At 35.7% G+C, this 16,594-nt stretch overlaps 2 protein-coding genes across 5 annotated transcripts in view; one reads left to right on the top strand and one right to left on the bottom strand.

Moving 5' to 3' along the window:
- Nucleotides 1–3,609: 3,609 nt before the first annotated feature.
- On the bottom strand, nucleotides 3,610–16,363 carry Spa17 (sperm autoantigenic protein 17). Of its 3 annotated transcripts, none has more exons than XM_015498985.2 (5): nucleotides 16,268–16,363; nucleotides 15,032–15,212; nucleotides 9,296–9,366; nucleotides 6,756–6,836; nucleotides 3,610–3,930 (listed from the first exon to the last, which is right to left on the bottom strand). In XM_015498985.2, the coding sequence occupies exons 2-5, from the start codon at nucleotides 15,183–15,185 to the stop codon at nucleotides 3,787–3,789; spliced, it is 450 nt and encodes a 149-aa protein (XP_015354471.1). In that variant the 5' UTR covers nucleotides 15,186–15,212; nucleotides 16,268–16,363; the 3' UTR covers nucleotides 3,610–3,786. The 3 variants fall into 3 exon arrangements, with proteins under 3 accessions (XP_015354471.1, XP_048652083.1, XP_048652084.1); XM_048796126.1 differs by lacking the exon at nucleotides 16,268–16,363 and adding an exon at nucleotides 16,010–16,261; XM_048796127.1 differs by lacking the exon at nucleotides 16,268–16,363 and adding an exon at nucleotides 16,038–16,261.
- Nucleotides 16,364–16,428: 65 nt separating this feature from the next.
- Siae (sialic acid acetylesterase) overlaps nucleotides 16,429–16,594 on the top strand; it is a 35,615-nt gene continuing 35,449 nt past the window's right edge. The window contains exon 1 of one of the 2 annotated variants that reach the window (XM_015498984.2): nucleotides 16,429–16,582. In XM_015498984.2, the coding sequence (XP_015354470.1) occupies nucleotides 16,516–16,582 (67 nt within the window). In that variant the 5' untranslated portion in view covers nucleotides 16,429–16,515. The remainder of the gene's footprint in view (nucleotides 16,583–16,594) is intronic. The other variant, XM_048796125.1, reaches the window with a different exon arrangement.

Raw genomic sequence — 16,594 nt, 5'->3', positions numbered from 1 at the left:
CCTTTACCAGTGTGGATGGGCAGAACTGAGGGTCTCAATAGAACAAAAAGGCAGAGTAAGGGTGAGTTCTCTCTTTTGGAACCTGGACAAGTCTTCTTCTCCTGACCTCAGATGTGAGAACTTAGACTTCTGAGATGCTAGGACTTACATCAAAGAATCTCATCTAGTCTTGGCCTGAGCTATAGTTTTGGCTCTCCTCATTCCTAGATGTTCAGACTTGAATCAAATTATGCCACTAGTTCTTGGTTTTCTTACTCACTGATGACATACTGTGGACTTCTCAGTCCCTGTAATTGCATAAACCAATTCCCTTGTTTTATATCTCTATGTAGCCCATTGGCTTTGTTCCTTTAAAGAACCCTGACTAAGACAGGGTAGAAGCAGGGATACTAGTTATGACTGTTAGGGATACTAGTTATGACTGTTATTGAAATAGTGATTTAAATTTTTCACTGCTCTTAATTGGGGGGTGGGTAGAGATCTTGAAAGAAATTGTAGGTACAGCTCCATCTCTTGTCACATGGAGTTGACTAAAGACAAACACATAGAAAATCCATACAGTTTTAAAAAGAACTTTATTAGGAGAAGCACTACCATCAACCAAGAGGGACTTAGGCTGTGGAAGATATAAATAGACACTTGGATTCTCAGTTTTCCACAGATAGGAAATAGTCTGAGAAACCCATTTATCCACCAAAAAGGGCATATCTCTAATGTCCATTGCAAAGGACTAAGTAAGATGATGGAAAAAAAAAAAAAACTTTTGGTTCTATACTCCTAGAGTATAGAACCAAAAGCTTTATGGACGATAGACTCAAAACTCTTTTTTTCCTCTTTTTTTTTTTTCATTGCTAGAAACTGAAGGATCAAACCCAGGACATATTATGGAACATTATTCCTCACCCCAGCATATAAAGGAACCTGACACCCTTCACTTGGTGGGATTTCATTATTATTTCAGATCAGTAACTGCTATTTGCTTCCATTATTTTTTGAATCAGATAACTTCTTAATGGTTATATTATCTGTATTCCATTATTTGTTGTATGTTGGGTATATGAGAAGAAGATATTTGTTCTTTTAATTCATAGGTTTTATAATATAGGAGCTATATTTGGACCTGAGGTAAATCATGAGATCATATACTTCAAATATTTGATGCAACTTTTAGGGGTTTTGAGATATGAGTATATTTTACATGTGGGAAGGATATGAATAATTATAACCAGGAGATCACAATATGGTAGATTATTGGTCCCAATTCTTCACTACCCTGTAGTAGTATTATGCATACAAGAGGTCTTTCCTATGGTTGCTTGAGGAGCAGTCAATTTCCTCACCTTCTTGACTTTGGGCTTAGTCAGACAACTTTCTTTGGTCAATGGGATGAAAGAGTAAGTGATAAGAGCAAAAGCTTGAAATATTCTTGCATGTTGGGTTTTCCTGTTTTTACTTCTGTGAGCACCATGAAAAGAGTTTGTCCTGGGCTTCAGCATGGGCTTTAAATAGGACACATGAAGCACAGACACTATTAGTTGACTATTAGTTGACCCTTGGGCCCATAGCCTGAAGCATAACTCCCCTAGTCAACCGACAAACCCTCAGCTTAGAGGCAGATCTGAACCTAATCTTGAGTCTTGGATCCAGCTTAGCTCAGCTAAATTGTTGCTTTCACAATTATCCATGGGAAAAGACAACTTTGGGATGGATTATGCAACAGTAATGTGGCAATGATGGCCAATGTAAACGTTCATGAGAGTGATGATGGGAACTAGGACCAAGGTGGTAGCAACAGAAGTGATGAGAGGTGTTTGGTTTCTGGTGTATAGGTAGACCCCATAGGCTTTGCTTAACATTGTATGTGGGATGGGGAGAAACAGGAGTTAAGGATGAATCCAAGGTTTTTGGTTTGGAAAATGGAAAAATGGAGTGGCTATTTTCTGAGATGGGAAACACTCCAGAGAATTGGGATTTGGGAGGCAATATCAGGAGGTGTTTTGGACATTTTTCTTTTGAGGGGGAATAAATATCCAAATAGGGATTTTAAGTAGGCAGTTGAACATTCAAATTTGGAGGAGGAGGGAGAAAGGTCTGGGAGTGATGAGTATGGAGATGGCTTATAAAGTCATGAGATTGGATGAGATCAATGGGTAAATGTAGTGGTTAGTAGACGGGGAACTGAAGAGTTACGCAAAGGATTGAGAAGGAACAGCAGTTAGATAAGTGCTAACAAAATGTTATTGATATGTGTTGTTATTAAGACTACATCCATTGCTCCTCATCTTCTTTTTCTTTTCCTCCTTCATAAATATCACTCCCACTAAATGTGTGTCTGTGTATGTGTGTGAACTGACTAGATAGAAAACTCAGTATTAATTTTTTTCATATATAATAGAGAATTATTAAAAAAACTAAATGGTATCTTTTCCTCACCTGTTATATATTCACTAAAGAAAATCTTGTCTCTTTTGATCTAGAACAGGGAAGCTAAGTCTTTGCATTAATTCTGGGTTCCCTTGATAATTCTTTGAGCAGGATGACTTTGTTCAAGAAGGAAAGGTGTTGCAGGTTGATGTTTTTGAGTGCATAGTGGAATGAATAGCTGAAACCCTGGGGAACTAATTTTTCCCCCATCTCTAAGCCTGGAGGAGAGGGGGGTAGGAATGGGAGGAAGGGTACAGTGGATATTAGGAGGTTAGCTCGCAAGCAGTTCTCCAGTGGCAGAAAGAAACTGAACTCTTTCATCTCATTCATGAATCCCAAGTTTTTTGGATAATCAAGAAAAGGGAGCCCTCAAAAAGGAGAAACTGAACTTTCTAAAAATAAGGTACTTGGGACTTGAATGGTTCACTGAAAAAATAACAGATAAAAAGGCTTCTTAGACTGTGAAACAAGTATCATCATTTATACATTAAAGATACTTGGGAAGTTTTACTTGAAGAAGGGAGTATGACATAATGATTGCTTTTGTCTTTTCAAATGTGATACTATTAGTCTTATTCTGTTTGGTTTTAGAGAGCAAACCATAATAAGTTGTAAGATGCATGAAGGAAAGAACATTTCACTGTGAAGTCTCAACGCATAAATAGGGCTCAATACATTTTGATAAATGATTGAAAGCATGTATGACAAATGAAAACCAATGTAACACAAGTAGGCAGATTTTTTAACTTTTCTAATAATTCAAGCTATTCAAAAATTAGAGGCTTGGGATGTGCCCCAATAGTAAGTAGAGCGCTTGTCTGGCAAAATCAAGGTCCTGGGTTTGATTCTCATTTGCGCTCGTGCGCGCTCTCTCTCTCTCTCTCTCTCTCTCTCTCTCACACACACACACACACACACACACACACACACACACACTCTGAAGAGGATTTGAAGGGCAGTAGTATTCTTCATTGCTAGAAGTGAAGCAGGGGATAAAGAACCTTTTTTTTTTTTCAGCGATGTGATAGAGATGATTTATTCAGTAGGTAATGGTTAGACCACACAACTTCTGACATCTCTGAAAACTCAGATATTCCAGTTCTATAGCTGAATCCAAAGGGGTCTATGTGTAGACTTAGGGCAAATATAAACAGTTCCCATGATCTTGGAGAAGTCTTCAAGTGGTATGTTTCAATGGCGTGTTTATTAAACAAATGCTCATGACAGATTTTTCACAACAGCAACAAATGTTATTTTACAACATCAAATTTCCCTTACTAAGGGAAAAAAACCCCGATAATCCCAACAAGGTTGATGGATTTGGATTATTTTTTCAAGTGTTCTGGGGGGAAACCAGTGTCCTTACTCCTTTTCCTCTTCTGTCTCATCTTTAACTTTATCTGATTTCATTTTCTTTACCTCTTCTCTGGCTACATGTCCCCGGAAGGCTGCCTGGATTTTGACAGCAGCAGATTCCTCTTTTTCTTTTTCTTCTTCCTCCAACTCCTTCATTGAAAGAAAAAGAGATTTTTAAAACATCCCATGTGTTTTTGATGCCATAGAAATAAGGGCATAAATTTAATCAATTTAAGGATAGACTTTCAGAGATCTGCTGCTTCCTGAGAGAATTTTTATATATTGTCACGTTGTAGATGTACTAAACAGCAAATGCCAAAATAGCAGGTATTTTGTTTTGTCGCTCTTTAATATGCTTCTGCAATAAAAGATCATTGCCAACTTTTCGTTTTCTTTTTTCTTTTTTTTCCAAAATAGCTCCTATTTAACAGTTTTCCTGAGCAATAACATTTTTTTGGGGGGGTGGGGAATAAGTAGGAATCCTTGAAACATGGTAAAAATGTTAAGAAGATTAGTAAAAGCACTTTTAAAAATAATCATGATTACATAAGATGATTAAAATGTTAACTTTAAAATTTCTAAATAATTAGATAATTAAAATCAGATACTTTTTTTTGGTACTGGGGATTGAACTCAGGGGCACTCAACTACTGAGCCATGTACCCAGCCCTTTTTTATATTTTACTTAGAGACAGGGTCTCACTGAGTTGCCTAGTGCCTCACCTGTTGCTGAGGTTGGCTTTGAACTTTCGATCCTCCTGCCTCAGCCTCCTGAGCCACTAGGATTACAGGCATGTGTCACTGTGCCCGGCTAAAATCAGATACTTAAGGGTGGAGTACCAAAGATAAATTAATTTACTCCAGTAATGTTAGGTCTATAATTGTTGGTTGCACTTTGACATATTAAAAAAATTAGGTATAATTTACAGACAGCAAAATGCATGGATCCTAAGTGTAAGTTGAACAGCCCTTAATATACTTTTATTTTTTAAAATATTTTTTTTAGTTGTAGTTGGACACAATATCTTTATTCATTATTTATGTGGTGCTGAGTATTGAACCCAGTGCCTCACATGTGTGAGGCGGGTGCTGTATCACTGAGCTACAGTCCTAGCCCTACATTTTTAAATTATAAAAATTATATATGCATATTTAAAAAATCTAAATATCACTTTCAGTGAAAAGTTCTCTCCATTTTCCCAAATTATTTCCTAATAGGTTAAGCATTTTAATGGATTAAGTGTGTGTCTCCTTCCAAAATTTCTCCGTATGCAAAAATGTTTATATGAAGATGTGTGTGTATGTGTGTGTGTGTGTGTATACACACCTTTTTATTTTAAAAATGTATACATACCTTTTTATTTTAAAAATGAGATCATGCTAATCATGGTATTCTGCATCTAGTTTTTCCATGTAACAATGTACCTTAGTTCTCTTTTTCTATGGTATCATTTATTACATAACTCTGACCATTCTCCTATTGATGGACCTATGGGTTGTTCATCCTTCCCTGACTACCTCCATGGTCAAACAATGAAACAAATAGCAATTAAATGCAAAAAGAATGGTATAAAATCCTCTGAGATGCCCAATATATGCAAACAAATTACTCTCAAGTTGGAAATCAATGAAAACTTATCTATAAGGGAAGATGTGGAAGATGTAAGGAAAGAATAGTCCCTTTCCTTCTTCCCTGAATTCCCACTACACTGCTACCAATATTCGGCTTATTGGATTGTACTAATATAATTCTGGAATAATTTTGTAAATATTATAGGGAAAATTTGCTCCTCATTGTGTGAGAAACAAGATATTTCTTGAGGGATACGTCCATTTTTAGGTGTCAATTACTGGATAACTAAGTAGGACATTTGGACATGAAAAACAACTCAGAGGTTTGGCCTTTGACATTATATAGAGTGGGCTCTTTCTCATGAGGCTTGGTCCTCCTGATTCTGAACTATAAAGAATATAGACAGTGATATGCTGGTAAATGTTTAACAACTGCCTGCCACCCCCACTCCAACCCCTGATCCCAGGCCCCCCCCCCCCAAAAAAGAGCCCTAATTTCTAGTTTTTTTCCATAGCCTTAGTATGTTCAAGTGGCTATTAAAATGATATTACTGCTGGGCATGGTGAAGCATACCTGCAATTCCAGCAACTCCGGAGGCTGAGAGAGAAGGATTGCAAGTTGGAGGCCAGTCTTAGCAATTTATTAAGACCCTAAGCAACTTAATGAGACCCTGTCTCAAAATAAAAATTGAAAAAGGGGGCTGGGGCTGTAGCTGAGTGGTAAAGTACCCCTGGGTTAAATCTCCAGTACCAAAAAAAACCCAAAAAACAAAAAACAAAAAAACAAAACCATATTACTGAACTTGAAGTTGAGTAGAGATGTGTATAATTGTCTCTTGAGTGCTGGCTTTAGCATATAACTGAGTTACAGACTGGTATCCAGGGCAAACTTCTTTTTGTCTCTGCACCTTGGATGTAGGCTATCAGGAGGAAGGCATTATTGTAGAGGTCTATGCATGGAAGATGAGTCAGTCACATTGTGTGAAGTCATTTTATTTCCCTGTATGTAATTCTCTATGATTTTTCCTTTTGTAATCTCTGAACCTCTGCCATTGTGACTTGGTGACAGTAACAATTAGTGAAAAATTCCCAGAGTGGAAGATGAATCTGAAAGATTGAGATTGGGGCTCTAAGTTCTGTTAGCATTTCCCCAAGGGAAGATTTTCTGTCACTGACAATCTTGGAAAATAAGATTATATTTTTAATAGGTAGAATGAGTTTTCCTTTATAAAAGGCATGGGTGAAAATAATACACCAATTTATCACTAACATTAATTATCTATAAAGCAAAATTATAATTTTAACAATATAGATAATAGACTGATTCACATTTGGAGCATAATTTTAAAGTGAGCAATATCATTCTTTGTAGAAATCTGATAATAAATGGAAAAATTACATACTTCTGCACTGCCTGGTATGTCTTCTATGTCTTCCCCTTTCACAGATATCTGTGACTTTTCTTGAGCAGATTGTTCTTGCTCCTAGAGAGATGGGAAAGGGAAAGGGTCAATATATATCTTTTATTAAGTAAAACATGTTGGAACAAGAAGAAATAAATGAAAGCTCTCAAGGGAATATGTATAAACACATTTCAAAGACTAAGGATTTGGCAAAAATGCTTGCTGTTCTGCTTTTGAAATGAATTCGTCACTGATTTACATTAAAAACAAACCATTGTCTCATAGTAAAAGTCAATAATGTGAGGTAATGAATCCTGAGGAAAGCCCAAAAAAGGGGTGTCAATGATTTCTAAAATAGTCATAAAATAAATGCCATTGTGATGCATAGTGTGAGGTCAAATTGACTTAATGAAATTCATAGATTAAAAACAAGTCAAGGAAATATGTTTCCCTGTAGAGAGTGATTTAAATATAAAAAGAGAAGCCAGCTCCACCAATTTTGATATGGTTAATGAGTGTTCCTTCAAAATATAGGTTTAAGGGCTGGGGTTGTGGTTCATCTGTAGAGCACTTGCCTAGTACATGCGAGGCCCTGGGTTCGATCTTCAGCACCACATAAAAATAAATAAATAAAATAAAGATATTGTGTCAAACTAGAATAATTAAAACTATCTCAAAGTGTTTAAAAAAATACAGGTTTTAAAAAAATAAACAAAACAAAAAAATATAGGTTTTGCTAATTCACCATCTGTAGGAAGGGCCTCTTTCATTTTAACCATAAAACAGAAAATTGAGAATATACAAGGAAATCAAATAAAGCCTTAAGAATTCAAAAGGAAAGGAAAAAAACACTCTGAAATTACTGTTTGACCCAAGGAAAAATATTTTTCAAAATTATCCCTTTTATTTCACAAAAGAGAATTTAGTAAAATAGAAATAAATAGATCATCTCCATATATGTAGACACAAATGAATGGAACTTCACTTTTGAATTCACTGGAATAAATAACAGCTACTGCTGCAGGACCTTCCCCATATCTACTGAAGAACATCATCAAAACCTGAACTTTGTTAATTCCTTTTAATTCTAATTACTCAAAAGATGGTATTATCTCAGTTGTACAAAGTGGTATTCTCAAATTATTATTGTTATTGTTGTTATTATTATTATTATTATTTTAATCTTCCACATCATTTATTATCCTATGATAATGTGTGTGTGTTTTAAATGATTATGGAGTTGTTGACTAGAGCAATGTATCATGAATTTATCTAGGCTGTTGTTGGACGTTTTGGTTGTTTCTTTTTTTTTTAATTAGTTGCTCAAGACAATACAATGATCTTGACATATCATGCATTTGATTCAAATGAGATATGAATTCTTATTTTTCCACTTGTACAGATTGCAGGATCACATTGGTTATACAGCCACGTTTATACATACAGTGTCGTATTCTGCTGCCCTTCCTATCCCCTACTTCCCTCCCCTCCCCTCCCATCACTTCTCTCTACCCAATCTACTGTGACACATTTCTCTCTCTTTTTTTCTCTTCCCCCTCACACCATCATATATGTAATTTTGTATAACAATGAGGGTCTCCTTCCATTATTTTGAGGCAGGGTCTTCACTATGTTGTCCAGGGCTGGCTCTGAACTTCTGGATTCACGTGATCCTCCTGCTTTGACTTCCTGAGTGGCTAGGACAATAAGCATGCAACACCATACCCAGCTAGTATTCTCAAATTTTAATATATCTACAAATTACTTTGGGGATCACGTTAAAATATAACTTCTGATTTGTAGAACTGGGGTAGAAACTGAGACTATAAATTTCTGTTAAATTCCCAGTTGATCCCAATGATGATGATCCCAATAATCTTTCTCAACCATCCTTCCTTATCTGAACCACAGAACACAGAGAATGTTTTGAGTGGTGGTTTTTTTCTTAGTTTTCCCAAGGATGCTACAAAACTAGAATTATATTAGCTACAAAGGCAAGACATGTAATGGGTGCTTTAATTTAGGGCTTAAGGTTTTTGAGGAACCTTGTTAAGAAAAGCTATCTTTGAGAATACTGCTGAGATAGATAGGTTCAGATTCTAAAGAGATTAGCTTTATAGAGAAAACTTTATACCATTACCATCTTTAATTCTAATTAGTCTTTTGTAACATATAAGTGACAATGAAATATTTGAACTAATGTTGTTTTATTATATGAAATGTCATCCATTCATTTAACAATGTCATCCATTTATTGAGTATCTGCTCTTTCTAAGCATTGTGATGTTCAATGAAATTTGAAGAATTTCAGACAGGATAATTTTTCTATAACTTTCAAGCACCTTCTGTCTATTGATCATCTTTAAATTTAATCTAAAAATCTATACTTGATTCAAATACTTCAGAAAAGAATTTTATTAGAAAAAACAGTGTAATTTAAAAGTTTTCATGTTAATTCTCACAATTCTGGGGAGAAACTAATAATATTTGTTTTCTAGATAGAAGAAATAGCCAAATTCAATGGTTTCATAGAACTATACCTTGAATGCATGGTTGTTATAGAAGTGGTCCTCTACCTTAGCCCCCCATTCTGCTGGATCAAAGTTGGTTTCTAAATAATAAAAAAGAATAATTTCACTTATTTTGAGTTCATTAAAGTAAATCCTGAGTACCAGCACACAAAAATTTCTTGTTCCAAGTCACAGTTTCTTTATTGACAGTCAAAAATCTTATTGACAATTCATATGGTCTAGCTATAGACACAACCAGTGATCATTTAAATATAAGATGATCAATTAAACATTAGATGAGCCCTTGGGGATATTTACATTAGCACTAAAAAACATTCCTTCTGCTTTCACAGAATTTATAACAAAACGGGAATGAGAGAACAAATGTCAATATTTAAATATGAATAGAGCCACATATAAATATGTATTAGTAAATACAGAAAAGTATTTAAAAATAAACGCTAAGTAGTCAAGAAGTTTGGAAAAGTGAAGTATGGGAGTTTTTTTTTTAAATATAAGGCATATTATAGAGATAGTTGATGTGATAGGATGAGGTATTTAAGCAGAAATTTCCTTTAACATTTCACTATGAAAAATTTCAAACTTAGAAAGTAGAGAGAATAATATAACAAAGTCCCATATGTGTATGACCTAGATTCAATAATTATCAACTCATGATTTATTTAACCTATAATCTTTTCTTCTGATTATTTTCAAGCCAACTCTAAGTACCTTATTATTTTATTTACAAACATTTGAATATGTTATCTCTAAAAGATAAAGGATCTTTATCTTTAAAATATAACCATAACATTATCATACCTAAATAGGGACAGTAATTTCTTAATATAATCAACTATCCAGTCAACTATCCAAATTTCCCTCATTGTCTAGTATATTTTGTTGTTGATCAAATTAACACCCCCCCTCCCGCCAAAATGGGCATGTACAGCCTTTTGTTGTTATATCTTTTAAATTGCTTTAATGGAACCCCACCCACCCATTATTTTCCTTGCAGCAATTTATTTGTTGATGGAATTGGGTCATTTTTCCTCTGGAATTTTCCACAGTTTGGATATTTATGACTCTATCTCATGGTGGCTTTTAACAATTTTCTTTGCTTTTGAATGTCCTGCAGACCTATAGATTGTATCTGATTGAGGTTTGACTTTTTGGGGTAAGAATACTTGATCAGTAGAGTTGTGCAATCAGGAGATAAATACTATCTACTTCTCTCTTTTTTTATAATATTTGTGGGTCCCGTGTTGATAAATCACTTAAGATCATTTCTTTAGGGGTTGAAAAATGGTAATGCTCTAATTTGATCATTACCTCTTTATTTTTTGAAGAAACTCAACAACAACAACAAAAAAAGTGGTTGTCCTCTTCAACTATTTGGTTACCCTGAAATACAGCTCTTACAGAAAAGAAAATTTTTCTTCTCCTCTGCCAGTTTTCAAAATAATCAGTTGGTTTCCTAAGATCCTCTCAAGATGTCCAATGAATGGTGGTTTTGTTTTAATTATGAAGTCATGAATATTTAACCAACTGGATGAATTCCAGTACTGATGTTGTAATTGTTCAAAATTTGGCCAGAGGGAGCTTAATTCAGGTGCTCAGATTCTCCTAAGTCCTTTGCAAACTACTTTAGTAATCCTTGAGAGTGTTTTTGTTTCTTGGTATGACAAGATGGTCAGCCTCATCTTCTGTATCTGTGACCAGTGCATAGAATTAGCTAGTTTCCCAAGAAGCCAGGGGTCATTGGAAACGATATTCAGAGATGAAAATCTAGGGGCTGGGTGCCCACTGGTACTGAACTTTTTCAACATAAAAAATAAAAAATAAAGGACTGGGGATGTAGCTAAGTAGCAACACACTCCAGGGTTCAATCCCTAGTACCAACAAATATATAAAATAAGTAAAATAAAATTTAGAACTACAAAATTTTATAAACTTCTTTCATTTTTATAATTTTATGTCAATTTTCCTACAATAATACTGATTCCTCATAGCACTAGCATAGTTGCTTACCTGCTTTATTCTATACTATATAAATAAATAGTGTTCAGAATAACCCTCTCTTAGTCACTTTTCCATTACTGTAACAAATATCCAAGATAAATAAACTTAAAAAGAGGAAAAGGTTTATTTTGGCTCATGATTTTGGAGGTTTCAGTCCATGAATGATTGGCTCCAGTGTTTGGGCCTATGGCCATTATCACAGCAGGAGTATGGAGGAAGCTTGTTTACCTCTTGACCAAGTAAGAGAGACAGAGTGCCCACAATTCCCTTTAAGGCCACGCTCCCAGTGATCTAAAGTCTCCCTCTAAGCCCTATCTCCTAAAGGTTCCACCACCTCTTAACAGTGCCACAAACTGGGGGACAGCCTTTAACACATGAACCTGTGGGGGACATTCTGATTCAATTATAACATTCTATTACAATATTATTAGCAATGATTACTGAAAACATTTTAAGGTTTTTATGTTTTGTTTATTTTAATTTTAGGCTATACCTACCAGGTTTGTACAGTAAAATTACTGTGTGATGTACTTACTTGAAATAATTCTCTTCCTTGTGTTTGTGTCACCTACTTACTATTAGTTCATTTGTTTAACTTCATTTTTAAATGTTAGGAATTGCTTAATTTTAAAATTTAATCTTATTACTATGCTAAATATTAATAAACCCAGACTTAAACTATATTTTATCTTGTTTCCTTTTGCTAGAGGAAAATGTTAATTTTAAAAGATTTAGTCTTACATTAAAATAAAGTTATATATTCGTATCAATCTTTTGTTGGATACTAAGCACACCTTCTCTCATCTTGTTTTTTCCCACTGATTCCTAAAGATCATTCAATATCTAGAGATCTTCCTTATTCTTTTTAAAGTTATATATTATTACATTGAGTAGACATACTCTTACTATTATAGGGGTTGAGTGTGCAGTTCAGTGGTACAAAATTTGTCTAGTGTGCATGAGATCCTGGAGATTGATTCCCAGTACCTAAAGAAAAAAAAAAAATCTCCACTGTATATTTGTTTCCATAAATGTAGAGCTAGAACTTCTGGGCCAACGATTAAATACATATATAACGTTGGTAGGTACTACTGAGTTTCTGTCCTTCGTGTTGTACCATTTTGCTTCTCCACTAGTAATGTGTGTGAGTACATGTTCCCCTAGCCTTGCCTAGAGTGTACTGGCAAACAGCATCTTGCAAGTTTGATGGAGGGGTGGTTGTTGGTAACAGTGTAGTTTTGATTTGGGCTTCTGTTACTTGCATATTTTTTAGGTGTAGTTGGACACAATGCCTTTATTTTACTTATTTATTTATTTTCATGTGGTGCTGAGGATTGAACCCAGGGCTTTGCACATGCTAGTTGAGCAATCTACAGCTGAGCTACAATCCCAACCCCTACTTGCAGCATTTGAGTAGATTTTCAAGTTAAGGGCTATTTGCATTTATTTTTGTTTGAATTATTCGTATCTGTTTCTTTTTTCAATATGGTTGTCATTAGAAGTGGGTCATAAGACACTGTTTTTACAAGCTCTTTATTAGGTTTATTAACCCACTGGGATAATAATTACAAGTATTTTTTTTTCCTGTCACTTATAGTTTTATTTTCTTTTTGGTACTTTTTGTCATGTAAAAGTTTACTTTTATGACATCAATTTTATCAATCTGTTCATAATTGTATCTGGAATTTGAAGCCATTAAAGCAACTTAGTTAGCAATTTTTTATGTTATTAAGAAACTCATTCATATTTTTTCTTAGTATTTGTATGGTTTCTTTTTAAAAAAATATTTTAATACCTTTATTTCACTTATTTATTTTTATGTGGTGCTGAGGATCGAACCCAGGGTCTCACATGTGCGAGGTGAGCGCTCTACCAGTGAGCCACAGACCCAGACCCTGGTTTCTTTTTTTAATATTTAAATTTCCAACCAATTTAGAATTTATTCTGAATCGGTCTACTTTTATTCTTAACTTCTTTAATTCATTATCAATTCATAAGAAGCCCACTGTTTCCCTAGTGATTTGAGATACCACTTATATTATATACTGATGTTTTTTGTCACAAAAACAAACATTAAAACTAAAAATCACCTGTGATGAATGATAGTAAGGGAATTCTTGCATTGTATGGGATACCGAGAAGAAATTCCATGATTTCTTTTGCCTTTTTCGAGATACTAAATTCTGATACTTATATCAGTTGGATAATTCACCTTTGGTTAACATGGATGGAAGTGGGTGTGGTGCTTAAAATTTTTTCAAATGGTTTTACCGGTTGTTTATTACTGAGCTAGTATTCCCAGGCCATTAATCTGAATAATGAAATTGCTTTTATTACTGGGATCTGGTAATGATGACTCAAACGTTTCTGTAATGTTATGTTTCTGAGTTTTAAAATTAAACAAATGACTAAAGGCATTTTACTGCGTGAATTTGTAAAAATTAATGTTATGATAACAAAATTAGTGTTCATAATAATTTACCTCTTTCCCCAAAGCATTTTTCTTACTAACCTTTTCTCCCTAAATATAGTTTGTCAAATATTTTTAGTGCAACTTAAAAGTATAAGTAAGATTGTGCAACAGGGCTGGGGATGTGGCTCAAGTGGTAACGCGCTCGGCTGGCATGCACGGGGTGCTGAGTTCGATTTTCAGCACCACATAAAATAAAGATGTTGTGTCCTCTGAAAACTGAAAAAAAATAAATATTAAAAAAAGATTGTGCAACAAATATTCATCTTGACTGGACATGGGAAAGACTAGCAATGGCCTGGAAATTGGCAGAGATTCTGAGCTTTACAAGGGCAGAATAAAGAGGACAAGGGGTGGAGCTGTGCCATGCATGTGAGTTGTTTGAATTCGAGCCTTGGGCTAAGATTCTTCCCTCTGTAAAATGATTTGCAATGGAATGTCTGTCTGCTTGTGGCAAATTCTAGTCACCTTTACCATTCTGTTGGAATACTATCATTGAAAGTAACAATAACAACAGTTTATACAAAATGAATTTTATAGTCAAGAATAGGTTTTTAGCATAAACTTATATAACTACTAATTCCCAATTTTGATTCTGGGTCAGGTCATGATAGTCACAAACCTTTAAGACTGGGGATTTGGAAGTTTTATTCATGGTAGTGAAGGAGCTTTGCTTTGGTTCTCAGTCAAAGAGTTACCTTTAGATCTTTGTCTCTGTGCAGGATGAGAGTTTTAGAGTATAAAGAATATAAATTACCTTCCCATGTTGGCAGTTCACTTTTCAAAATAGTTTGTTTCTGTGCCTTTATTGAAGAACAGTTTCATACCCCAGTGAAGACCGTTTTATTTAATCTAAGACATGTTGAATTATTTTTGTAATACTTATAATACTTTCAAATGAGAAGAATCAAAAATTAAAGAAAATTGCAAATTACCCTCTCAGGAAGAATAGAAAGTCAACTATTGGGGATGCACAAGAGCAGTCTCTTAGATAGTGGAGAGGAACACTTGTCTGATCTTTAGAGGTCCCCTTCCACACTGTGTGTCCATGAGAAACACAGTGAAGAAAGTCTGGAGAATAAACAGGAAATCTTGAATAAGAGAATCAAGAGAAGCTGTCAAAGAGGCATATATTGTTTCCAATAGCAAGAACTGTTATGTGAAGTCACCTGCTTAAAGGCTTGTTGTAGAATGAAGATGGTCTTAAATAAGTTTTACCATAACCAAATGCTTAAGTCTTTTATTTTAAAAATGTCTATTTTAAAAAAGCTTACTCTCTCTTTTCTCTAGAAGGTTCTCAAAATATGCTGCTGCAAAAGCTGGTATGTTTTCTGGTTGTTCCCTCAGAATCTCACGTGTCAGGCCTTCAAGAAGATTCCCAAATCCTTGTGGAATTCGATAATGGGTGTTGGAGAATGGAATCGACATCTCCTTGGGAAGAATTGCCTAGAGTACCTAGAGATTCATTAAAGAGCACTTATCTTTAAATTTTTCTGATGTTAATTATTAATTACATAATCACAATTATGACAACAAAATATTTCTGAGACCCAAATTTCCTGGACTTCAACTTTTGTTTCTCTAAAGATACCCCAAATCCATATATTTCCACCCCCGCAGAGAATTTCAAATTCTTCATTTTGAATTAGAATATTACAAATATAGACTCATTCAATTGACTAAATCATTTTTTAAAAATTATAAACCCCACAGTATTTACTATGCCACTAAGTACTTTTTTTCTGCCTCTGTCTTCCTGTATTAAAAGATGTGGGTAATTTTTGCTATTCCACAGTATTTAGACAGAACGATTATTAAGAAAGGTAGTTTAACTGAATTAATTATTGATCGCTAAGACACTGTTTAAGGTCTAAAAAAAAATTACTCCAACTTGTTAAATTAAATTTCACACTTTTTTTTTCTTTCTTAGCTGCCACTTCTGAAGCCTATATGTCTTGAAACACCTTTGCACTCTTGAATTGCGCTGAAGAGAGGAAAAAAGAAGGTCATGGTTTTGAAATCCCAGGTTGCGAAGTTTTGGGATTCTTTTATTGTCTGGTTTTGTTTCGACCAGGCCTTCTCTTTCTGTCTTAGAATACAAGGCTAGATTAAGGTAGCTGCTAAGCAATGGGCTGGACTGAGTATGCAAAGAATACCCAGGGACCTGGCCTGTTTTGTAAGTCAGCGCTGAATAGGGGTCCAGGTTGGGAGAAACGAGGTTTTAACGACGCCCAAGTCCTCCCCGCGCCCACCCTTTGTAGAGGAAACAGGAGATGAGACCTTCCTCCAGGCGTTGTGAAAGGACAGGTGAGACCCTGAACCAGGCTGGGGAGGGAGGGCGGATGGTGTGATTCCGTCGAGGACCTGGGATTTCAAACTCTCGAAGGATGGGCTGCCTTGGCTCCCAATCTGCTCCCGGGTCCCCAGAGTGTGTAGGGGATGCTGAGAGAATACGAGAGGTAAAAGCCGAGGTCTTTGTGTTGGAGAGCGAGTGGGGGAAACCGCCTCACCTCTGCTTTCTCTCCGAGCTGGTGCGGGTGGTTCCGGTTGTTTTTTCTCGTTGCTGGGTAACCGTCCCCCCCCCCACCCCTAAACTACGGCGGCCCGGAGGGAGAGAGGAGCTCCTCCCTCCGAGGCCGCGTTGGTTTCGCGGACTGAAGGTCCCGGGGAGGGTGGAGTCGGCCTCACAAGCCCCGCCCCGCCCCCCGCTGTGGTGCACTTCCCAAGTCCAGCGGGTTGCCGACAGACCGTCGCAAGCATGGTGGCCCCAGGGTCTGCACTCCGGCTGGTTCTGCCATTAATCCTTTTGGCCGACAGAAGTGCAGGTGAGGCGGCCC

Source organism: Marmota marmota, unplaced genomic scaffold (assembly GCF_001458135.2).
Source record: "Marmota marmota marmota unplaced genomic scaffold, marMar, whole genome shotgun sequence".
Classification (NCBI taxonomy): domain Eukaryota; kingdom Metazoa; phylum Chordata; class Mammalia; order Rodentia; family Sciuridae; genus Marmota; species Marmota marmota.
This window is presented reverse-complemented; position numbering and strand designations above follow the sequence as displayed.

Excerpts from the sequence above, each read along its gene's own strand:
- Spa17 (XM_015498985.2), bottom strand. The coding sequence starts at position 15,185 with ATGTCGATTCCATTCTCCAACACCCATTATCGAATTCCACAAGGATTT. Across the intron at positions 9,367-15,031 it reads CCTTCTAGAGAAAAGAGAGA|AAACCAACTTTGATCCAGCA; the intron begins GTAAGCTTTTTT and ends TTTATTATTTAG. Across the intron at positions 3,931-6,755 it reads ACATACCAGGCAGTGCAGAA|GAGTTGGAGGAAGAAGAAAA; the intron begins GTATGTAATTTT and ends CTTTCAATGAAG.